The sequence below is a fragment of the Myotis yumanensis genome, unplaced genomic scaffold (genome assembly GCF_028538775.1).
Source record: "Myotis yumanensis isolate MYYU_CA2020_CCGP unplaced genomic scaffold, mMyoYum1.0.hap1 SCAF_8, whole genome shotgun sequence".
Classification (NCBI taxonomy): Eukaryota; Metazoa; Chordata; class Mammalia; order Chiroptera; family Vespertilionidae; genus Myotis; species Myotis yumanensis.
In genome coordinates this window covers 15,563,012-15,589,741 of record NW_027223759.1, presented here as the reverse complement: position 1 = coordinate 15,589,741, position 26,730 = coordinate 15,563,012, and the positions used below count along the sequence as shown (strand labels likewise).

Here is a 26,730-nt window from a genome sequence, read left to right as displayed (position 1 = left end):
ACAAAAAAATGTGGTCTCTGTCCTCGTGGAATAGAGTCTAGTTTGTAGGTGAAAATGATATCAACCGAATAATTGCACAAATAAATGTAATTTTATAGCCTGATAAAGTGCTATGAAGAAAACGCACCATTAAGAATATCACTTTGGAATCAGTTCTGAGATTAATCCCAGCTCTGCCACTTGGTAGCATTGTGATTTTAGGCAACTTTATGTCACAGTTGAAATGAGAACAGTCTGCATCCTGGCTCCTTATGAGGATCAAGTGAAATAAGTGTGACATTTTATTTTTTAAACTTGTTTATTATCTGTCTTCCTGGATAAAAAAGTAAACTCCATAAGAGTAGGACTTTTTTGTTTATCTGTCTTATTACCTGCTATTTTCCTAGCAGTAAGAGTCACATCATGAGCATGAATACATATTTGTTGAATGAATGAAATGTCTTTCAAGATTTTTTGCAGGTAATAAGCATTCCATATTTCTTTCTTTTTCCACATTTTAGTTGTTGCTCTCAGGGCTGTTTCCTGCAGTCCTGCTTCCTCTCATCTAACTTAACTCTGGATTAGAAAGTCAGATGACCAAAATGGTAGATGCATCTGTACTGTAGTAAGAGACATTCCCTAGTAAGAGAGAAGGCCTCAGCACAGCAACAGGAGTGAGCTTTCATGCACGAGCTTACTGAGATCTTTTTAGTTTATTTAACAGACTTTTTCTATTTCAGCTGTATTCTGTATACTTGGATTGCCAGATAAATACTCTTATAAGTGCAGATCTTTTAATAAATATATGTATATCCTAGCTTTATATCACATTTTGTTGTGGTTTTTATTTATAAGTAGGTTAGAAGAAATTTAAACTGTGAATTTTTAAAGTTTAGCCACCTATTCTGAATATTTTTTTAGTGAACCACATAGAACTGCCTGTATAATAAATTTTAAAAAGTATTTAAGGTCAGCTTTTAAATATTTTAATGATGCTTTCTCACAATCGCTACAGCAAATTCTCTTGGTTAGTTATTTTCCAGGGCACCTGTTTGTCCACTTGTTAGTCATTGATTCCCAGCCCCCATTTCTCATTTAGCGGCAGTATCTGCCAGAGTCAGAATTGTTGTTTTTGGCTTTGTTAATCTTGGCAGCAGGGTCTGAGATGAGTCACCAGGAACTGAGCAACTGAAAATATTGAGTGTTCATACAAATGAAGCATTACATTTTACTATCATAGAGATAGTTATTGGTTTTTAGATCTCAGACTCTAAAATGAAAATAAAATGTTGTAAATGGATCCTTGCTTACCCTATGGGGTATTATCTCGGAGAAAGTGAATTTCTATTTGAAATAATGTCTAGTTTTTTATTGTTGCTGCTGCTGTTTGTTTTGCTTTAATGAGTCCCAGAATATGATATGAAATTAAATTTTAGTGAATCACTGCCGTGCTATTTATTTCCACTAATGGCAATTACCGCACGAAATGCAGACATTCTTTCTAATTGGGTATCCTAATTGAAAAACTGCAGTTAAACTGGCAAACTAATCACATATAAAGTAATTCTTTTACCCTCATACTATTTTATAGTCACTTCTCAGTTATGAGAAAACATTTGTTAGCAGCCCATTCCAGGTTGAAATTTTCAACATAATTTTAGGTGCATATGAATGACATTAGTGATTGTATTAGAGATGTACAGAACATCAGTAAGAAAACAAAACATTCCCTGCTGTATTTTTAAAGTAATGGCAGTAGGAAAAAATTGCTTTCCTCTTTTTACCTCTATTAATATAAGTCTAAAACCCAATGCTATAAGGAATGTTTAAATAAATGTATATAGGGAATGTTATATAACCACTGGATGGAATGTCATGTAACTATTAAAAAATTATGTGTGTAGGAAGTATGTAACATATGCAAAAATGCTTATTTTTAATGTTGAGCATCTTTTTATAAATTGGTTGGCCATTTGTATGTCTTCTTGGGAAAAGTGTTCAGGTCTTCTGCCCATTTTTTAATTGGATTGTTTGGGGTTTTTTGGTGTTGAGTTATATGAGTTCTTTATATATATTTGGATATCATCCACTTATTGGAGGTATTGTTTGCAAATATTTTCTCCCATTCAGTTCATTGCCTTTTTATTTTTTTGGTAGTTTCTTTTGCTATGCAGAAGCTTTTAAGTTTGATATAGTCCCATTAATTTACTTTTGCTTTTACTTCCCTTGCATTTGAGGTCTAAATTCATAACATCTTCTCTAAGACCAAGGTCCATAAGTTTAGTACTATATTTTCTTCTTTGTAGATTATTGTTTCAAGTCTTATATTTAGGTCATTAATCCATTTCAAGTTCATTTTAATATATGATGACAGATAGCAGTCTAGTTTCATTCTTTTGCATGTGGCTTTCCAATTTTCCCAGCACCATTTATTGAAGAGGCTTTCTTTTCTCTATAGTATGTTTTTGGTTCCTTTGTCAAAAATTATTTGCCCATTTATATATTTGCATATATATATATATATATGCATATATATATATATGCATATATATATATATGAATGAGTTTATTTCTAGTCTCAATTCTGTTCCATTGTTCTGTGTTCCTGTTTTTCTGTCAATACCATGTGTTTTGATTATTGTCATTTTGTGATATAATTTAACAATACTTCCAGTGTGAAACTCCAGCTTTGTTCTTTTTTAAATTTTTTTTTCTCAAGGTTGCTTTTGCCATTCAGGGTCTTTTGTGGTTCCATAGAAATCTGATGATATTTTGGTTCTGCTTCTTTTAAAAATGCCTTTGGGATTTTGATGGTGTTTCCCTAAACCTGTATATTGCTTTGGGTAATAGGGTCATTTTAAACTATGTTGATTTTTTCAAACCATGAAGACAGAATATCTTTCCATTTCTTTGTGTCTTCTTTGATTTATTTTAATAATGTTTTCTAGTTTTCAGTATATAGGTCGAGAATGGTAACTTTTGATGACACTTTACAAGGATCCTTAGTAGTTAGAAAGTGTTAGTGTCATCTAAGGATGAATTGTCTGCAGCTTGGAACATACTTAAATTAAGAAAAAGAATAAAACTAAACTTTTTTTCCTATGATAATGTTAGCTACCTTAAAAAGTTGAAAATACAACATTTAGTGACACGAATGACAAGCTTTTCTTTAAATCAGCTTGTGAGCCTCTAGCCAGTGCAAAAGCTTATGTTATCATTCAAAGAGGAGATGGTGGCTCACCTTCTTTAGGACTAAGCCTCCTGTGACAAGGGGGAAACTAAGGGCTCATCAACAATGAAAGAGTTGTAAATAGAAGAGTTAGTTAACTGCTTCAGGCTCCTAGAATAAGAGCCCTTAGCTCTTTCAAGGATCCAGTATAATACTCCTAAAGTTGTTTCTAACTTGCTGGACAAACAATCTTTTTTAGTGTTGGATCTATGCTCACCTTCCTGGATCCTAGCTCTGTGACTTGATCACCTCTGATACCAACTACCAGCTGAAACCTCTCTTCTTCCTGACCTTGACTCAATTCAGTGCCAGCCACCTGCCCTGCCAAGTGCCTAACTTGATAGAAGGTTATCATCTACGCCTTCTGGTTACCCTTGACATGATAGCCCAGTTTCATGGATGGTTTCTCAAAAGAAAACTGTTATTTAGCAGTGATGCACTTAAAATTTTCCATAGTAAGACATATATTTCACATAAAGTAACATCAGGATATATTGGATCTGTTAATTTGAAAGTAGCATTATGTTAGGTCTTTCTCAGATCTTTAGAGTGGTTATAAACTGGGACTTAAAACATTATTGACTAGAGCTTTCTGCAGACTCGTTAATATTTTTGAAGTGAAATAGTTACTATAGGCTTTTTTTCCTATACTGACCTGACCAATAGTGCATAATCAATTATGTATTTGTTGAATGTATGATAGTTGCTAAATTCATATTTAATTATTTTCTTTGGTTTTACCAACATAAGCCATTTAGGTACCTTTGTTTTTTGTTTCTTATTTCTGTGTCAGTCATTCTTCAATTACTTGTTTTATCCACAAGCTAATAGAATATTTTATAGCAACCATAAATTTGATTTAAAACCAGTAATATTGCTGTAGAGAAACCATATCTTATATTTATCATTAAATATTGATTCTATTTGAACTAAATAGCACATTTAGAACTTAGATATTGATTAGAACTTATATATCACATATAGCAGATTCACTTGTTGATTTGAGAATACTAAATTGACTAGCTTCTGTCTATATCAGTAAGGTTGAAATTGGTATGTTTTATTACCTGAAAAGCATAATTATTTTATATATATGTACTGATATAAAGGAAGTTAAATTTGTATGGTATAAGCATTAACTTCCTCCTGAGGTTCTGAGCTTTAAAATATTTAAATACAATGTTTAAAAATTAATTTGAAGAATAATTATAAAATTAATATGCTTTCTAAATGTACTTTGTGTGATCTGTTTCATTATATTATAATTATGACTTTATCATTAGAAGTTTAAGAAAATCCTAAATATAGTAGGATTGCATTTTTGTTTCAAAATTCACTGGAATTGTATGTAGTGCTTAAGAGCAACTAATGCAGTGATGAGATGAGCACTATTTTAAACTTACAATCCTATGTAATTTCACCCATATGCAAAAATCATTAGATTTAAATAGTTACAACACTATGTAACATACATGAAGTACTGGAGAACCCATGTGACCATTTCTAACCTATGGGATATTTGTTTTGCAGGAGAAAATAGAAATAGAAATTATTTCCACAGCTTGAATATGTAATTCCCCATTCATATAGATTCTTTCACCAATTGTTACCACAAAGTTGGCTAAAATTAATACTTTTCTGTCATAATAGATTAAGGCAATTTACATTTAGTTTTCTTTGTCTTTTTTGTTGTTTGTTTGTTTTGTTTTATTCCCTCCACTCCCCAATTATTTCATGGCATTTCAGTACTTCAGAGAATTTAGATGAGCTCTCTTCCTCGAGTAGCTGGTTACTTAACCAGAAGCACAGTAAGAAAAGGAGAAAAGACAGGACAAGATTGAAATCTCCATCCTTGACTGTCATGAGTACAGCAGCTCGAACAAGGCCACTTCAGAGTTTCCACAAAAGAAAACTCTACAGATTGAGCCCTACTTTGTATGGGACTCCGCAGGTAAGTTTGCCTTTAGGAAACATGAATGATTTTACCATCAATATATTTCATGTACAAAAAAATATGGATTCTGCACAGTTATTTAGAATAATTATATGTAGAAAGTTTTAAATATATAGTTTATAAGTGACATAATAGGTATTGACAATGTATTAGTGGAATTTAATAATTTTTAAACAGCAGTGTATTCTGAATTTCTCACATCCCCATTTTTAAAAATTGACTACTAAAACTAACCTGAAGGAAAATTACATATCAAGATTATTTTTTAAATTTTACTGGTAAGGGCAATAAGGAAAACCCACATATTTCTTTCCTTAGTAAAGAAAAATAAGCAAAATCTTCATAGCTGTCAGTTCTTTTGGAGGAAATGGCATTGCTCTCTGCTTAGGTTTGGTAATTGTTAACCCTGGTGAGCATTCCATTTCCTTTTTCTAGACTGACTGTAAACAGTGCAATTTTTATGTCCATACATACATTTTTTACAAATAAAATAAACTTCATTAAAAACATCTGGCCTTTGTGGCTGTTACTTGGGCGTCATTCCATGCACCAAAGGGCTGCTGGTTCAATTCCTGGTCAGGGCACATGCCTGTGGGCTCTATCCCTGGTAGGGAGTGTTCAGGAGGCAGCCAATTGATGTCTCACTGTCATATTGATGTTGCTCTTTCTCTCTCCCTCTCTACCCTCTTTCTAAAAATTATAAAATATATTTTTTAAAAGCATTCTTTTTGAAAAACATAGTTTTCATTTATTTGCAAATTGTCAGGGATTTATCTCTCAATGCATACTTAAACAAACTGTGATGAAGGGCAAAATAAGTTTATCTCTAGTTCTTATATGACATGCTTTTTCCCCCAATATATTTTTAAAGAGTATGTCAAAGGAAAGAAATTCATCTTGATGCTGTCACTTAATAATTGTTTCTATGACTACATTAAGTATTTAAAATATACTTGTATAAAAATCAAGATGCTTTATTTCATTAGTAACCAATTATAAATATGGCTTTGTAGGATTCAATTATAAATAGGAATGTGGATTCTGACAAATTGGTTTTTATTAATAGATTGATTTTTACTATTTAGTAGCAGTTATTATTAGTATGCTCCACCAATTTGAAAATATTTGTTTTATTTCAGAATTTACAAATGGGAATATATTTTTATTTAATGACCTTACATATGAAGTCATATTTAATGTTTTTTATTTAAAGTTGCTGAAAGCAATAGGTAAATAACATTTTTGAAATTGATTTTGTAATTTTGTAGTTACAAATAGAATTGTCTATCAACAATATTTTACATGTGAATATGCCATAATATATGGACTGGAAAGAATCTGAATAATTTAGGGGATTTGCTAGATGTTATTAAAATACGTATGTGTGCCTTGATAATGTAAAAATTGGATTAGAAAGGTGTGAACAAATTTAAAACTTCTAGCAAAAAAAGAAACAAGTGTAAGATTATTATTACTAGTAGACCATATAATTTACATATCCCAGTCACAGTGCTAAGAATGTTCAATACGTTGTTTTATTTAATCCTCAAACATTTAACTATGGGTTATTATTAGTCCCTCCTTTGCGTGCAGAAATTGAGTTTTAGGGACATTAAGTAGCTTGCCCAAGGTCACACAGCTAGTAAGCAATAAGTCTGATTTTAATACCATGTTCTTACCCATTACATTAATAACAACAAAAATAAACCAGATCTTTTGTGTACTAGAAATCAGTAAAGACAGTATATGTTTGGGTTGGGCTTTGTCTGGTCAGAGGTACTAAGAAATGCATCATAAAAGATTGGCAAAGATAAACAGAATTTTGACAAGGTATGGGGAAATAAAGAAAGCATTTTAAATGAATAATTGGAACAGAGACGAAAAATACTGATGGAGAATAGCAAATGCCCCCATCCAAAAATTATCCTAAAATTTCCAGGTTAATATTTATTTACCTTTCTAAACTTAATAAATGTAATTTTTCTCAGGAAGCCTTTCTTGACATCCCCACTATGGGGTATATATTGATGTAACATCCTGTATTATTATAATACATTTTTTATTATAATCATTTATTTTTATCTTTTCATTACATTTAATTTTTTAGAGAAAAGGGATGTACATTTCTAAATATACAGGGCCTTGAACAGTAACTACCCAATAGTATATGCCCAACAAATAATTATTTAATATGAGAAAAAATTAATGTAGGGGGACATAGGGAGATATTTAAAAGGTAATGGAGAGTGAAAACTTATGAGTACGTGTGATTATGTGCTTGTGTTGCCTAAATTTGCCTTGTGAAGGGGTCTAGAACAGTAATGTCCAATAGAACTTTCTGTAATGCTGGAAATGTTCTATAAATATTGGTGCTGTCTTATACGATAGCTATTAAATACATGTTGTTATTGAGCACATGAAATGTGGCTAGTACAACTGAGAAACTGTATTTTTAATTTTTTTAAATTTTGATTTAAATAGCCACAGGTGCATAATAGCTACCAAATTGGATATGACAGGTCCAGACTCAAACTACCCTAATAGCAGTGAGTACATCTGGCACTAATACCATTCCCTACTGAAAGGAACCAGGAGAAATGGCTGATTTTAGGAGCTGGGTAAAAGAAGATATTAGGTGTTATCAGAAAAGACGAAGTGCTCAAAAAAAAAAAAAAAAAAGATGGGGGTATATCAAAAGAAGCCAGGAGCTAGTTTAAAGAGGCTTTCATTGGTCAAATTAGGGACTATTTGATCATCCAAATAACTATGGATAGTAATGAAGCATTGGGAAAATAGGAGCCATTAGTCTGTATTAATGAAAGAGAGTGAGAGAGAGATAAAAAGGGGAATGGGTGGACTTTAGCATATAGTAGAATGCTGATTAATAAATGTGGAGTGAGAAGTGAAATTAGAGAATCATTGCAGTAATCATGGTAAAGATTGATTGAGCAAGCATCATAAATGGGTGAAAAATCTGGGGTCAGGACTGAAAGGTTTGATGAGGAGCAGGATGTTTGCAAGGTTTTAACTTCATGGTAGAGATCCAGATGATAACCTTGCTTGAGTGATCAAAACTAAGGATACAATATTGCTGTGTAATATTCCGGCCAGGGATACATAACCTGGATGTAATCATGAGGAAACATCAGACAAAGCCAAAACCAGAAATATGCTATTAAAAATGACAACTGGCCTGTATTCTTTAAAAAATGTCAGTGTTATGAAAGCCAAGGAAGCCTGAGGAACTGTTAGAGATTGAAAGAAAGACTAAAAAATTATGATAACCAAATGAATATATGATCCAAATCAGAATGCTTTTGGAGGGGAAAAATTATTAGGACAATTGACAAAGCTAGACTATTGATGGTAGATTATATAAAAATACTGTATCAATGTTGAATTTCCTCATTGTGATTTGCTTTTATGTAAGAAAATATCCTTATTCTAAGAAATACACATTGAAATATGAAGGGATAAAATAGCTAAGTCATTTATTTTATATAATAAACTAGCTTCTGTGTGCCTAGAATGGTACTAGCAATGTAGCATTCTTGGAAGAATTGAAAAAAAAATTTTAAGATAATTTTCTATAGCACTTAACTCTACTAGAGCACTGGTTGAAAGAAGCTTATATAAGGGTGATGGAGAGCGGTGGTTGTCTTCGCTCTTAGGTAGCATATGGTTGCCTGATCATCACTCTCATTACAACAACAATGTATAAATTACCCCCCCCCCCAAATTATCATATTATTAAAGACATGAGCAGGACTTTTTAGACTCTAAAATTTAGAGACTCATAAGAGAATTGAGTAGCAAATTCAGAGAGTCACAGCCAAGGTCCTCTTACCTTATTGGAGCAGAAGCCATAGTAGCCCTAAAGTAATTGGTAGAACACTTAAATGGTAATTTTTCCCACTATTTTTTTTCTTTATTGATTAAGGTATTACATATAAAAAAATAAATGGTAATTTTGATGAATTGCAGGATGCTGAGTGCAGACTAGCTTGAGAGTGAAAACTCCTGGAGACCACACTCTTCGGAAGCCCCCACACTTTCATGGGCTTTACTTCTAGGCAACCCACTAAGTTCTCACAGTGAAGAGCTAAGAATGATCCCTAGTGGCTCTGACATGGAAGGAAGTACCTGTATGAAACAAACCCAGAGAATTGGCCTTAACAAGGCTTACTCTTGAGGTGAAAAGATTTTATCAGAACCTTACTCCTGGAAGAAGAACATTTCTCCCACTCGTGCCCCGGTAGCCTTTCTTTCTCAACTGATTTGGAATAGGAGTGAAAAATAAACAGTTGTTAAGGTCACAGACCACTCCAAGACTGAGATTTAATCATAGGATTATACTAGATTATGCTGCTGTGGTAGATATGCTTCCCCCCACCCGACCCCCATACACACACTACCACACACCAACAGGACTCCAGTGTAATAGTGGGTTACAGCTGTAAGGCATACACTCTGAGGAGAAGGGGTACTTAAGGAGTTCAAAAGTCAACAGGGGAGACAAAAGCAAGGACACTAAAGGAATTTGAGGCCTCTGGCACCTACCAGACATTAAAAACAGTCCCACTGTTAGCCAGATTAATATAACACCTCAGGGTCTATTTGTCTCAGTCCTATTGCTTGATACATCATAGCTTTCAACAAAAAAATTATAAGGCATGCTAGGAAAAACTTATTGAAGAAACAAATCATTAGAACCAGGCTGAACTATGACCAGGATGTTAGCATTCTCTTAACTATGATTAATATGTTAAAATTGTTAATGGAAAAAGTATAAAACATGCAAGAACAGATGGTAATGTAAGCAGAAAGATGGAAACTCTTAAGAGTCAAAAGTAAATGCTAGAATCAAAAACACTGTAACCTAAATAAAGCATGCCTTTCATGGGCTCATCAGTAGACTGGACATGGCTGAGGAAAGAATCAGCAAGTTAATAGAACTTTACAAACTAATATGAAAAGACAAAATGGAAGGGGAAACAACAACAAAAAACAGAACAGCACATCCAAGAATTTGGGGGTAATTTCAACTGGTGTATCAAATGTGTAATTGAAACACCAGGAGGACTAGAAGAGAATGGAGCAGAAAAACTATTTGAATTAAAAGTAGCTGGGAATTGTCCAAAGTTTATGACAAGAAACAAACCACATATCTAGGAAGCAGAACATCAAGCAGGATAAATACCAAAAAATAAACACCAAGGCATAACATATTCAAACTCCAGAAGACAAGAGACGGGGGAAATCTTGAAAACAGAAATAAAAATATCTTACCTGTAATAAAAAAAGGGTAAGAATTACAGCTGTCTTCTCATAAAAATCCATGAAGGCATGCTCTCTGGTAGCATACATACTAAAATTGTAATGGTACAGAGAAGATCAGCATGGCCTCTGCACAAGGATGACAGGCAAATGTGTGATGCGTTATTATTTTTATGCATGGTTCCAGCTGGGTACTGGAAATATCAGGGAAAAACTTGTAAAGTTTAACCACTATGTTGTACATCTGAAAGTAATACAAAGTGATATTGAATGTAAACTATAATTGATAAATAAAATTTAACTTTAAAAAGAAAGAAACCATCAATGCAAGCCAAAAGATAGTGGAATGAAATATGGGTAGGGTTGCATTGTGCCCCCCAGAACTTATACATTGAAGTCCTAACCCCTACCTCAGAATGTGAACTTATTTTAAAATAGTGTTGTTGCAGAAATAATTAATTAAGATGAGGTGATTAGGGTGGGCCCTAATTCAATATAACGGGTGTCCTTATAAAAAACAAAATTTGGGCACAGATGCATGCACATAGGGTGAATGCCGTCTGAAGATGAAGACTGAGTTATTCTTCTACAAATCAAGGTGCACCAAAGATTGGCAGCAAAAACCAGAAGTTAGGGGAGAAGCATGGGACAGATTCTTCACAGTCCTCCAAAAACCAATCTTGCTGACACCCTCCTCTGACTTCTAGCCTCCAGAACTATGAAACAGTATATTTTTGTTGTGTGAACCATGCAGATGTGGTATTTTGTTATGGTCATTAGCAAACTAATACAGTGACCTTATTTGAAAATACGGTCTTGGTAGATGTAATTAAGTTAATGATCTTGAAATAAGGTCATTTTAGATTTGGATGGACCCTGAATCGTGTGACTGGTGTCCTTCTAAGAGAAAGGAGAGAGATTGAGGCACAGAGACAGATAAGAAATCCATGTGAGGATGGAGATAGAGATTGGAGTTATACTACAACAAGCCAAGGAATGCCAGGAGCCACCAGAAGCTGAAATAGATAAACATTTCTCCCCTGTATACTTCCAAAGGAGTGCAGTTCTGCCAGCACCTTACTTTTGGACTTCTGGCCTCCAGAACTATGAGAAATTAATTTATATGGTTTTAAGGCACTCAATTTGTGACAATTTGTTATAGCAACCCTAGGAAACTAATACGGAGTTTCTTAGTAGGAAGTAGGGTACTGCTTTAATAAGTAACCTAAAACTGAAAGGTTACAGGTTTGTGTCCCCTTTCAGGGCACATGCAAGAATCAACCAATGAGTGCATAAATAAGTGGAACAACAAATCAATGTTTTTCTCTCTCACAAGTGTGTGTGTGTGTATACTCACACACATATACAGAGAGAGAGAGAAGTGAGGAGGATAGACAGCAAAGGTGCTATCATCTTATAGAAAACATTTGACATCATGAACGGAATGTTACTAGAAATATGAATGCTAAAAGTGCTTCTGGTAAGATTTCTGAAGGAAATGTTATTAGGACGGGGAAGAAAGGTGGTCCTTGTTATAACATGGCTGAATAATTATTCCACTTTTAAGTGGAAAATAGGACTAGTAAGCATTGAATTCTTGGATAGTTAGCTGAGGAAATTATCAAGCATAGTGTGGAATTTGCACTCCTGATTTTTTCTTGCTTATAGTAAAATATGAGAAGAAATTGATAGATTCAGGAAGGAACTGTTGAGTAAACAGGAACCAGAACTTGATAATTTGGAAAATTCTCATCCTGTTGCAAAAAATAGTAATGGCATGCTCCGGAAAGAATTCAAGGGTGTGGCTGGGCAAACTTTTGCTGGAGCAATTAGGCATGTACTCAGGGATCAGATTAACCATTTTAGCAGAAGTCAGGCACAGAGATGGGGCTATAAGAAAACATCTAAGGAGAACCCACTTTTTTTAATGACATGGATCATCTTAACATACAGGGAGACCCGCAAAGTTTTTAAACATGTTATAACAATAGAAATATTCCAGCTTAGACAGAAAGGGATAGAGAGTGGACCAAATGAATGAAAGTTGTTGGAACCCCAAAAATTTTACAGGCAGGAAATGGACTGATGAAGCTACTCAGCTACCAACACATACTACCCTTCAAGAAAAAGGATGCCCTCATAGTTAAAAATTCATGTTTAACTTAAGTTGGCCCTACGCATATGCAGATTTTGATCTTTGAATAAATTTTATTTCTTACTGTGTGAACTTTTTGTCGTCTGGAGTGGCTGGAAACAAGGAACAGTCTTATTTTTGAACCAACAAGTGTTGGCTCCTATTTTCTCTAAATTCTGCTTGAAAGCATTACAGATCCTTATTAAGCTCATCCTACTCCATCCACACTTTATCATAGGCAATTAAATGAAACCAATTAGCATTTTGAACATTCTGCCTAGAAATCCCCTGAGGCAGATCTGTGAGTTATTAGGTGTCCTTTTTATCCCCCACATTTCTACAGGCAATTCTTATTCTATTTGTTCTACCAGAACAAAAGGATGAAAGAAATAGAGGCATAAGGATTGGCGTCATTATTTAGAATCATTATTTACAGAGATTATTATCTCTTTGCTGGTCAAAATTAATAAAAAACATAAATTAGTATGTATTTTCACTTGATTTTGCCCTTTTTAAAATAATCTCCAATGAGGATGTCAAATAATAACTAACATTTATTAAGCAATTATCATATGCCAGGTACTATTTTAACTTACAGATACTTTATATACATTTCTTAATATTTATAACCCATTTAATATGGGAAACTGAAGCACAAAGTGGAATGAAAAGACTATTTAAATAAAGCACTATTTAAATAAAGCATAAATTATAGTTTTCAGTGCTAGTGCTGTCTTAACTCTACTTCTTTCATGAGCTTGAGTAAAACATGGGATCTGAATCTTTTATGAACTGTTTCAGACTGTTTCTTCTGAAACCTCAATCCACAGCAACAATTGTTAAAACTCCATGTTGTGTCTAAAGCTATTTTAGTTTTTTTTTTGTTGTTGTTTTTTTTTGCTTTATAGCATATAGCTGAATTACATCTTTTACTGTTTGAGCCTATTCATTATAAGGACACTTTATTCTTAGAGAATCTGTTCTTTTATGCTTGGTATCATATTACTTGATTACCTACAGAATAGTAATATCTTTAGATTTAGGAAAATGCATTGGCAGGCACATTTAAGATACGGACATGTTCTCCAGAATAGCATTCTAGTAGTATAAAAGTCTTTCAGTGTAAATGTGGCTAATAGCTTTCTTTAAAGTGTAATTTCATTTGCAATTACAGATTAAACAAAAGTTTCTTTGGCCATAATATGCTTCTTCAGTACCGTCTTGAATTATATTTATAGCATTTATAACATTGTATCTTTGAGAAAATATGTTTTATGTAATTGTAAATATATAAATACCAAATCCTAAAGAGCGTACAAATTATTTTCTATGGGGAGGCAGCGCATTTTAGTGGTTTTATGAATGAATTCTGGAAAACACATTATTTAGATAATATCTTAGTTCTACTTCTTAATAGTGTGTAGTATTGTGAAAATCACTTACTGCCTTGTTTTTCTCATCCATAAAAGTAGGGCTGCCTTCATGTGGCTACAGTGTGCTGGAGCTGGAAGAAGTTCCCTCACCTGCTCTCCCAGCAGGTAGTGTTGGCTGTTGGTCGAGGAGACTTAGTTCTCTTCCTGTGACATCTCATCCTGCAATAGCTAGCTAGAATGGCCTTATTACATGCCCTTTGGGACAGTGCTTCACGATGGCCAGGAGGAAGCTGCAAGTCTCTCAAGGATTAGGCCCTGGATCTCAGTAACATCATTTCTGCTGCATTGTGTAGGTCAAAGCACGTCACGTGGCCAGCCCAGGTTCAAGGGGATGGAGAAATAGACTCCACCAATAGAAGGTGGTTGCAGCAAAGGGGAATACATACTACAGGGATGGAAAGAATTTGCCACCATTAAGCAGTCTTTCACTTGGGGTCTGTATTGAGGGCTAGGTAACCCCAATTGAAGACATCAGCTGAATCAAGCAATAAAGAGAAAAGATAGGTCTACCTTTTAGGGTTGTGTTGATATTAAGATCACACATTAATAAGAAAAAATAGGTCTACTTTATAGAGTTGTGTTGATATTAATAAGAAATGTACCTAGCCCAATGTCTGGCATATAACTCCTCATCAAATGTGAATGACAACAATGATGATAATGGTACAATGATTATGAGAGCACTGAAGAATTGAGTCAATGATGGTTGTGGTGTGGGAGGTGATCAATATATTTGAAAGATTGACTTAGTTCCTTTTAATAGGGCAACATGCTCAGGGAAGAGAATGGAAAACAGATCAATTAGGAGGCTACTACAGTAGTCCGGATGTAAGGTTATAAAGAGTGAATGAAATGGACAGATATAAAAAACATTTCAAAGAAGAAATGACTGGTCTTTTTAACTGACTCAATATGATTAAAGAAAAAATTTAAAGAGGAGAGGACGAAGAGGCACAGCAAATTATGATATTGCTTAGTCCACTTTGTAAAATGCCCAAGTCAAGTCTTAATGGTAATTAATACTTACATTATTTAGGGATTAACTAGCAGTAGAACATGAGCCAAATCTGGCTCTCAGTGTCATCTGATTCATAATTCTGTAAACTCATTGTGAAGTGGATGAGTATAACACATGTTTCAGAACCTAAATAAACAAACCTTAAATCATTGCTTTAAACTTGTGTGGTCCTTGATTATTTTTTTATAACCCATGCTCCTTTATATTGTGTATAAAGGAGAAATATTTGAAAGAATAACAAATATTCCCCATCTTTCTTACCTACTGAAACTGACTGGTAGTAGCTGTTGGCTACCTGAAGCTCTGCTTGAGAAAGATGTTGGTATCTGGGTTTGGGGGAGGGCTATGATTAATTATTAATGTTTGCCATAAGTGAGGAAGGACTAATAACAGACGTGCTATATTATTTGCTATTCCTGTACTAAGGTGTCACATCAACATTAACATGTTAAAATGACATTTACTTTCAATGTTACTTAGAAAGTAATTTGTAAATACATAAATGAGTGCAGTGATTTATAGATCACTTGCATATGCAATGCAGGAGTTGCTTAGAAAATAGGAATAATATATTTTTAGTGTCTTAAAGATCTTAGGGAACACTTTGTAAAGAATGAAACTAATATTGAATGTAAACTGTATTTGAAAAATACTAAAATGTAAAAAAAGTCTGAGGGAAACTAAGCCAGTACTAGTTTAAATACTGCTTAATATTTTTCTAAAACCATTTGTTAAAGTTAATAATAAAAAAATAGAACACCTAAATAGTTCATAACCACTTAAAAAAATTGAATCTATATTTAAATTCTCACAAGAAAACTTGAGATTCAGATGACTTAACTGAATTGAACAGTGAATGCCACTGAGTAATCTCAAGGAAAATATAGTTCAATCCTATGCAAACTTGAAGAAAAGAAATTGAGTCTAGCATACTCTTTATATAAACAGGGATAGTTTTGAAAAGGAAAATTTTAGGTTGTCTCTGTTCTTTACCAGATGCCAAAATTCTAAACAAAATGGTAACAACTAAACCCAGCAATATATAAAAAAAAACAACAACACATGAAATTTGGCAAAGTCGGTTTCATACCAGGGATGCATGATTGGTTTAACATTGAAAAATAAGTTAGTTTACTACTTAGGTAAAAGTGAGTATGTAGATAAGATAAATTAATTGATTATCTCTAAATAGTACAGCAAACACAATTTGATAATATTGTCTTTTCACGATAAGAACTCTGGAATTGAAAGTACTGTTTTTTCTCCCACTCTGGCAACGAGTATGGTATGAATTTGTTCATCCTTATGTGCACCAAACTCCTCTACTGTACTGGATGTAGGGGACTCAGGGATGAGGAACTCAGCCCCTTCCTTCCACGAATATGAATGACACCCAACTGAGTGTCTAGCTTGCTGGGGTGAAACCATTCAACTACTGATTTTAAATAGTAATTTTTTAGGAACTCCTCAAATATTTGGAAAATAAACGCATGAATGAACTTTGACTTAAGAAAACATTTGTCCCTCCTCCCCCCCCCCCCCCCCCATCCTTCCTCCTCTTTGGCAAATAACATCTTGTTCTCTATATCTATTGGTCTGGTTTTGTTTCACGTATTCATTTGTTGTTGTTTTTTAGATTTCACATATAAGTGAAATAATATGGTATTTGTCTTTCTTTGTCTGACTTACTTTACTTAGCATAATACCCTCTTAGGCCAGTCTATGCTGTCATAGAGCATAAGATTTCATCCTTGTTCATGGCTGAGTAATATTCCATTATATATATGTATTATACCTTCTTTATTCATCTATTAGTGGACACTTAGGTTGTTTCCATGTCTTGGCTATTGTTAAGTAATCTTGCAATGAACATAGGGGTACATATATCTTTTTGAATTAGTGTCTTTATTTTCTTTGGCTAAATACCCAGATGTGGAATTTCTGTATCATATGGCAGTTCTATTTTTAATTTTAGGAGGAATCTCCATACTATTTTACATAATGGCTACACAAATTTACATATATAACCCTTACGTTTCTTTTATTGCTGAATCCAACTTGCTAATATTTTATTGAGAATTTTTTACATATATGTTCATTATGGATATTGGCCTGTAAATTTTTTTTATAATGTCTTTGTCTGGTTTTCATATCAGGTTAATGCTGGCTTCAAATAATGAGTTTGAAAGTGTTTGTTTTTTTGTCTTCAGTATTTTTTGAAATATTTTATGAAGGTGTTCTTTTAAGTGTTTGGTAGAATTCACCTATGAAGCTTTCTGGCCCTGGACTTTTATTTGTTGGGAGTTTTATTACTGCTTCAATTTCATTGCTAATAATTTGTTTAGGTTTTCTTTTTTTTTTCCTGGTTCAGTCTTAGAAGGTTATATGTATCGAGAAATTTATCTTTTTCTTCCTAGATTTTTGAATTTGTTGGCATATGATTATAGTTTTCTTTAATTATTATATTTCTGTGATGTTGGTTGTAACTTCTCTTTCATTTATTTTGGCTCTCTTTTTCTTGATGAGTTTCACCAAAGGTTTGTCAATTTAACAATTTAGTTTCATTGATCTTTTCTATTGTGTGTTTTTTTTTAATCCTCACCCGGGGATATGTTTTTTATTGATATTTTTTAGAGAGAGGGAAAGGAAGAGAGAGAGAAACATCAATTGGTTTGCCTCCTGTATGTGCTCCGACTGGGTATTGAACTACACTCCAACTAACTGAGCCACTGGGACAGGGCTGTTGTTTTTTAATTTGGAATTTTTCTTGTTTCCTGAGGTAGTCCTGTATAGCTATGAACCTCTCTCAAAGAACTACTTTTCCTGCATTGAAAGAAAAGTAACTTTGTTAATCTGATTTTTAAAGGGTATCTACAAAAGTGTATGTTAAACATCACATTTAATGGTGAACTCTGAAGGCTTTTCCTTTCAGGTTGGGAGTGACACAGGATTCCCACTGTGGTCATTTGTATTCCACCATTTACTGCAAGGAAATCCAGCACAGTTGGACAAACAATAAAAGATGTATAGTTTATAATGGAAGCATCAAAATGGTCATTTGTAGGTTGTATTTTGTAGAAAATCCAAGATAATAAACACATGAATTATTTGAATTCATAATCAGTTTATAAAATTATTTTCCAGAAAAAAGTATAATTAATTTTTAAAGATACGATTAACAATATTTTCAAAATTTATGAAGTACTTTGTACTATGTCTAGCTAGAGGTGTACAAATCTGTTACAGAAGTAAGACTTGATTGAGAGGAATTAAAGAACATCTAGATAAGTGGTACATATATTCATAAATGGGAATGCTATAATGCAAGAAGTCAATTCTTTTCATATTGACTCATAGCTTTAATACATTGCCTATTAAAATCTCAAAAAGTGGTTTTGTGTATTTGTGTAGTGGGGTTTTTGGTTTGTTTTGGAATGTGACAAATTCTTTAAAAATTTTATATGGCAATACAAAAGTTTAAATGTAGTTGTGACAATGTCAAGGAATATATTGGGAGGACTTATTCTACCAGATTTTAAAGCTATAGGAGGTAAGACAATGTGGTATTGGTGCAGGGCTAGAGGAATAATCAGTGAAAGCTTAGAGAGCTCAGAGACAGACCCAGTATATAATGGACACTTGGTTTAAGACAGATGGTAGTACAGAGCAGTCAGGAAAGGATACTCTTAATTTAATAGTGATAGTAAAATTGGTTATTCATATGGGAAAAAATACAATAGAATCTCTATCCCTTGCCATGTACAATATTCATCCACACGTGGATTATAGAATTAAATATAAAAGGAAACATTAAAAGGCATTTTAAAAGGTACCTCAGAATATATGATGACCTCAAAGTAGGAAAATATTTTAATAAACCATAAAGCTATAAAATTAACTACATTAAAATGAAAAATTTCTGTTCAAGTCAGTGAAGCATAAGCAGCTACACGGGCAAAGGTATTTGCCACACACATAACCAACATAGAACTCAGTCATAATATGAAGAATTACTAAAACAGAAAAATGTCAACCAGTTTAAAATGAGCAAAAGATTTGAACATGCCACGTTCATAAAAAGAAGACTGTGTCCATCCAACAAATATAAAAAAGTGGCCACCTCGTTGGTTATTTGAAAAATTTAAGATTAAAAGAACAAGATACCATCTTACACCCACTAGATTAGAAAATTATTAAAAATAAAATATCAAGTATTGGTGTGGATGTAGAGCAGTGGTAACAGTGCTGGTGGGAGAGTTATTGCCAAGCATGTTGGTAAATAGTTTGGTATGTTCTAGTAAAGTTGGAGATAAACATACTTGTAGTTTAAGAGTATGCTTCTAGAATGATACCCTAGAACAGTGTGTGACTTTGTGTATCAGCAGGACATGTATATTAATGTTCAGGGAAGCACTGTTTATAATAGCTTCAAACTGTAAACAATCCAGTTTGAATTATTCATATAACTATGATTATATGAACTTATAATATATTCATATAATGAAATTGTATGAACGTATACAGAAACATGCAACAAAATGGATAAATTCCATTTACAGGCATACCTTGTTTTGTGCTGCACTTTATTTCATTTCACAGGTGTACATTTTTTTAACAAATTGAAGGTAAGGCCCTCCAACAGCAAAGAAATTAAAAAATAGGACTTACTGAAGATGGTTAGCATGTTTAGCAATAAAGTATTTTTTAATTAAGGTATATACATTTTTTTCTTTTGTAGACATAGTGCTATTGCATACTTAGTAGACTACAGTATAGTGTAAATGTAACTTTTACATGCACTGGAAAATAAAAATATTGTGTGACTCAGTTTATTGTGATACTTGCCTTATTGCAGTGGTCTGGAACTGAACCCACAATATTTCCCAGGTATGCCTGTATATCCCTCCAAAATTTAAAAACACTTATTCAAACAAGTACATATACACACATGTTCATAACATCACTATCCACAATAACCAAAAGGTGGAAATAGTCTAAATGTTCATCATTAATTTGTAAGCAAATAGTGGTATATACATACATTGGAATATTATTCAGCCATAAAAGAATGAAGTACTAATACATGTTACAGTCTGGATGAACCTCAGAGACATTGTGCTAAGTGAAAAAGGTCAGACATAGAAGGTCACATATTGTATCATTCCATTTATAAGAAATAATTCAGAATAGATGAATCCATAATGAGAGATTGGTGGTTGCCAGGGGCTGGGGATGTGAGGTAGTAGCAAGAAATTGCTTATTGGGTAAGGAGTTTTACTTTGGAGTGATAAAACATTTTTTGAACTAGATAGACATGATGGTTGCACAACATTGTAAATTGACTAAAGGTCACTGGATTGTTTAAAGTGGTTAATTTTATGTAACGTGAATTTCACCTCAATTAGTTACTTTTTAAATGTGAATTGATATATGATATAAAATAATTGCAACATTTCTTGTAAAAGCAAAAACTATAAATAACCCAAATGTTCATCAATAGGAACTGGTTGAATACACTCGAGTATCCATACACTGGAATCTATAAAAAAGAATTAGGGAGCTCTATACAAACTAATGTGAAAAGGTGTGTAAGATGTATCATTTACTAGGGAAAAAAGCCAAGACATGGAACAGTTCATGTTACTATTTATGTTAAAATATGGGGGCAAATTTCACACATACTACTGAGTAGTGGAATTGGGGTGTCATATGGTAATTCTGTTTAACTTTTTTGAGGAATCACTAAACTGTTTTCCACACCAGTTAAATATTTTAAATTCCCATCAGCAGTGTATGAGGTTCCCAAAATTTCTATAACACTTGTTATTCCTTAGCAACACTTGTTATTTCCTGGGCTTTTATTTTTGTAGACATCCTAGTGGGTGTGATGTGGTACCACATTGTGGTTTTGATTTGCATTTCCCTAATGACCGTTGATACTAAGCATATTTTCATGTGCTTGTTGGCCATTTGTATATCTTGTTTGGAGAAATGTCTGTTTAAGTCCTTTGCTTATTTTTTCTTTGCTTATTTTTTAATTGGGTTGTTTGCCTTTTATTGAGATGAGTTCTTTATATATTCTTGATATGTAGAAAAACCCATTCCTTTAGGTTTTCTTTTTAGATTCTGATGTTTTTGATGCACAAGTTTTTAATTTTGATGAAGTCCAATTGTCGATTATTTTGTGTGTATGTGTGATTTTGGTGTCATAACTAAGACTCCATTGCTTAATTCAAGATAGTGAAGATTTGCCTCTGTTTTCTACTAAGATATGTATGGCTGTAAGCTCTTTTACTTAAGTCGCTGATTCATTTTGAGTTAATTTTTATTTATGGTGTTAGGTAAGAGTTCAACTTCATTTTTCTGTTTCCTAATTGTGAATATCCAGTTGTCCCAGCACCATTTGTTAAGACTATTTTCCCTCATTGAATGGTCCTGGCGCCACTGTTATCAATATTTATAAAAGCAAACATTTAATTCAAGAAGGTCTCTTGATCAAAAAGTACGACAAAGAAAGTGAAAAGAAGCTCAGCCAGGGAGTGACATACAGAACACAAAATGATTTGTAACTTTCCAGAGTGTGTAAAGTGAACTTAAAAATCAATAAGTAAAAGACATCCCAATAAAAAAAAATCATCAAAACATGTATTTCCCCAAAGGAAAAGTGAATGACCAACTATAGGTCTGAAAGGGCGCTCAACTCTAATAGTAAACGGCAGTACAGATTTTCACCATGAGATACTATTTGCATGCTCTGAGATGGGCAGAAATAAGACTTACGTTGGCATAAGTCTGAAGCAGTGGGAACTAAGGTCTGCTCTGTTGGAGTGTCAGTTACTACTACTTTTTTTAAAAAAAATTATCTAGTCAAGTTGATTGTGTGCGTTCATGTATTTGTATAACCTAGTAATTCCATGTCTATCAGTGTACTCCAAAGAAATTCTTACACCCCAGGAGTGGACAAACGTAGGCTCATGGTTGTGGCTATGCAAGTAATTAATATTTATTTATTATTGTATTATTTACATATAAACTGTAGACCTACTTTTGCCCATCCCTGTAATAATGATATTCACACTAGTGTTCTCTATAATAATAAAAAAACTAGAAACAATGTATATATTTATAAACAGAATGAGAATTGAATACACATAATTTTGAGGAATAAAGCAGGAAAATATAATTAACATTCTGTCTCTATACATTTTAAACCATAGGTTTAAGTAGTAAATTATATAGGATTACATAGACTTATTTAGAAAAGCTATAAAGAAAATCAAAGAAGTGATAAAATTCAGGATAGCAGTTACTCCTGGAAGTGGAAAGAAAAATATGATTAAGGAGGCACACTGTATTAGTGAAAGATACAGGTTTAGCTGCATTTGACAAAACCCCACATAGTGACATAAACAAGATACAAGTTTATTTCTTTGTCTTGTAACAGATTGAAAATGTTCTAGACATGACAGCCATGCTAATCCTGTGGTTACCTAGGAGCCAGGCTCTCCTGCCTGTTTGATGTTTTGAGCATTACCCTCCTCCACATGGTTACAGTGGCTCCCACCACAGCTCTGTTACAAGTAGCAAGGGGAGAATGACGATCTTCATGGTCTTCTGGCTAGAATTTAGTAATTTTTAGGTGCAAGGAAGCTTAGCAAATGTGCCCAGCAAAATATCAGGAGTTTTGAACAGGGTGACAGCGCATTTATCAGGAGGAAAGTAGCAATGTCTTTTACAGGCTTATGTGGGTGGTGTAAGAGGCAAAAGGCATCAAATTTATTGATACTGTTCTATCTTAAAGTAGGATGGTGAGTATAGGGATTTTTTAAAAGTTATTTAATGCCTTTCCTATTTTCTTTTGCATATATGAAATGTTTCATTGTTAAAGTTAAAAAATTTTGTGGATATTTTTCAGGATTTTACTTGAATTTTATGCAGCATATGGTATTGTTGATCACATCCTCTAGACATTTGCATTTTTATTGGCGAGAATCTCCTGGTTTTTCTCTTATTTCTCCATCTATTCCTTTTCAGCCTCCTGGGCTTCACTTTCTCTGCAGGGGGAAAAAAAGGCCTTTTCCTAGATGCCCCTCACTTGTCTCCATAATTATTTAGGATAGTTTCAAATTGGCTAATGGGTTTCCTGGATTTGGAAAAAATTCAAGAGAAAACTAATTATATGGTAAATATTCAGATTTTATTAATTTTTATTTATAATGCTCTAGCCATATATGGAAAAAGGGAGGTTAGCACACTTTTTCTTTGTAATTTCAAATAAATGTTCCTTATACCTTTCTGAGCTACATCATAAAAGAGCAAATAATTTTAATTAATCAAAAGTACAAATGCATCTTGTAAGGCTAGAAACAGCAACTGTTCCCGTAAGTTTATACATATTATATAATTAGAATAATTCTTGGAAATGACTCACCTTCTTATTCATGTATCCAATGTACTAGACCACCCAGAAAAATGATTGCATTTCCTAGCCTCCCTTGCAGGTAGGTGTGACTATCTGATTTAAGTCATGGCCAAATGGAATGTAAACAGAAGTCATTATGTAATACATTTTAGCATATATTAACAGGTACTGATTTTCTCCAATGAAATAGTCTCAGACATACACACATTTGAAGTTTTATTCACTTCAAATATTTTTTAATCAAATAGGATAAAATGCAGTTGGTCAGCATTCAAGTTTCAACCATAGGTCAGGGATGGTGTCAGGTTCTGGGAATACAAAATTAAATATTACAGTCTCACTTTCATGGAGCTAATGGTCCGGGGGAAATCTAGCTGATTGCTATGGTAAGATATGCCCAGTTGCTGTGGGAACACAAGAGAAAATGTCAGTGGGCCAGGAAGTTCAAACTCAAGAAAGTTCAAACCTAATAAAAAATGTTTTAAAATAGCATCTAAGGGTCTCAGTTATTATAAGCATTTTAAATATTAGTTACTTGAAAAACAAAATGAGCCCTAATGTTATTGTCAAAAATATAGGTAAGAGTGAGGAAAGGAACACAAGTGACCTTTATTAATTTTTAAAATATTTTCTCTATTTTATAGATTTTCCCCATTGGTTATATAGTAATTTTATAACCATAAAAATAATTTTAAAATTCAGGATTTAACCCAAATATGTCCAGGATGGGGCAAAAGTGTGTTTATAGTTGTTCATATGGGAAATATAATAATAAATAATAATACAAGAATAAACTATTTTGTATACTCAAAACTATAAACCTATTTTTGCCCCATCCTATATTTCTTAATGTAGCAACATAACTTTTTTGATTTAGTAACATGGTTTTCTTGAAATTCCTGGACTTAACTCTTTATCTCAAGAAATTGAAATTCTTGTAACATATTGCATGTTTCCTGCATATCTTTTTAAGTGTTTTATTTTAAATAAATTTTACTTAAACATGTAAAATACTCTTAGTACTTCACTGTTTTTCCAGTGTAAATATTGTCTGTTACTAGAATTTAAGGCAGAGACTCCAGTTTCATTCATTAGTTGTAATAGGTTGCAAGGAGGAAGCATATACTCAGTTCTTAATCTTAATATAGTCCCTGCTCACCATCAGAATTCTTCCTGTAAATGGATTGTAACCATTTTCTTTTCACCCAAACTTTCTCAAACTCATTTCTGAGATTTTATAAGATGGAAGAAAGACCCATTTTTCATAGACAATGAATGCTCTTTCTTCATTTTGAAAAACTGAAAATGGACTAGTCAAATCTCATCACATTCATGGCCTTAAGTAATTTCTCTCTACATCATTTTAAAGGTCTTTCTCCCAATAAAGTCAATAAACAGGAAAAAAACCACACAAATAAAGGTCTTTCTCCATGGTGACGTAAGCCAGGACTTCTTCCTCTGTTACTCAGATACTCGATTATAACTGTTATGTTCTCTCTGGTTCAGTTTTCAAGAAAAAAAAAAATGAAGTCTTTAAATTATTTTTTTTCCCTTGCAGACTTTGCCTTCAAAAGAAACATTTTTAAATACTGCACAAATGCCTTGCCTGCAGTCAGATTCAACTTGGAGTAGCTGTGAACACAATTCAAAGTCTCAAATATTAAGCGAACATGTATCAGAGTTAGACTCTTCTTTCCATTCTGTTCTATCATTGCCATCAGGTAAGCCTCTTTATAACGAAATTTCTGAGTAACTGAATATTTTCTATGGTAAAATCTAATCCTGTAAATAAAATGAATCTATAAAAGGAATCAATAGGTTTTAATCTCTGTAAAAGATTCATTTTGTGATTCATAATACTAGTAAACTAAGTAATGTAAAAGTTGACTTCTTCATAAAAGATTGCATCTGATTTATAGTGGTTTTTCCTTCAAGTAATGAAATGCAAAGGTTGTGGGGGTGGAGTGGAATGATCTTAAAAAGAATCAGTCAGGTTTGGCTGTGTTTTATTAAAGACTTTCAGATACATTTGTTCTCATCTGTGAATATTTATAATTTTGTTCATTTTATGTCCTATTTTAGTTGTTCATCATTAGCATTTGTTTAAGACATATAACCAGTAATTCCAAAATACTACTAATTTGTTTTGAAAGAGTATTCTGCTACTTCTGAAAGTTGTGACTTTTTAAACCTTTGCTTATTTTTCTAAGGCTTTGTGCTACTCATAGAAAGAAAGCAATTTTACTGAACCTGTATGAGTGATGTTCACTAAAGATAGTTTTTTTAAAAACGTTATTTTTCCAGATGTGCCTCTTCATTTTCACTTTGAAACATTGTTGAAAACGACTGAAATAAAAGGAGATCTTGCTGAAAATAAATTTCTAGGAGACTGTATCATATCTCCATCCCCTGGTATGTTACTTACAAATCTTGTACTTTCTATATATTTTTTATATCTCTCATATGCTTATTACTTTTGCTTTCAATGGAAATAAAATTTAACAAAGGAATAAATATCAATTCTTAATTTTTAATATTTACTTTTCACAAATTAGACAAACACATACACACAAGAAAATACATGGGAGTAATCCTAACAAGAAATGTGGTACTTATTGAAAGAAAATTGTGAAATATTATTGATAAATATTAAAAGGAATTTAAATAAATATGGATAAATAGCATTCCTGGATAGTAAGATTAATAAGGATATCATATCAGTTCTCCCTGTTGGTTTAAATGTTTAATGCAATGTAATTTGGAGTTCTAATACAAATTGTTTAACTTAACCAAATAACTGTGAAGCCCATTGGGAAAAATAAATGAGGAAATAGAAAAGGAATTGCTGGAAAAGGATTGAGAAAGTCTGGCACAACCACATACGGAAATATGTCAGAAACCTGTAATAGTTTAGATTCTATTTGGCTTACATTTAGGGAAGTAGATCCATGAAGCCAACTAACAGCTCATACTTTATTATATGAGAAGAGAAAATGGAGACCTATTCATTGAAGAGTATTGTTAGTCTTTTGGGAAAAACTGTGCACAATCATTTCACCCCCATGTATCAGAATAAATTCTAGCTGGTTCAAGAATTTTAAATAAATAAAATTATAAAACTTGAAAAATTAGAATGAAATGTTGTAAGAACTCTGAATGGGGGTGGAAACGTTGTCTATGCTTGCAAGTAATCAGAAAAAAATCAGTATGTTTTTACTATCTGCAAAGCTAAAATCTCAATATCAAAAAGTCATATAAAATGTTTTACTTCTAAAAGAAATTTA

General features: G+C 32.9%; 1 protein-coding gene and 1 non-coding gene across 4 annotated transcripts in view; both read left to right on the top strand.

Annotated features, from left to right (window-relative positions):
• Positions 1-26,730, top strand: part of KANSL1L (KAT8 regulatory NSL complex subunit 1 like) — a 96,044-nt gene that overhangs the window by 50,592 nt on the left and 18,722 nt on the right. For 2 of the 3 annotated variants that reach the window (XM_070422040.1, XM_070422041.1), the window contains exons 6-8: positions 4,955-5,159; positions 25,005-25,167; positions 25,751-25,858. In XM_070422040.1, the coding sequence (XP_070278141.1) occupies positions 4,955-5,159; positions 25,005-25,167; positions 25,751-25,858 (476 nt within the window). The remainder of the gene's footprint in view (positions 1-4,954; positions 5,160-25,004; positions 25,168-25,750; positions 25,859-26,730) is intronic. The other variant, XM_070422042.1, reaches the window with a different exon arrangement.
• Positions 10,509-10,613, top strand: LOC139015853 (U6 spliceosomal RNA). Its single transcript, XR_011472509.1, has one exon. It is a non-coding gene; the product is annotated as a U6 spliceosomal RNA (small nuclear RNA).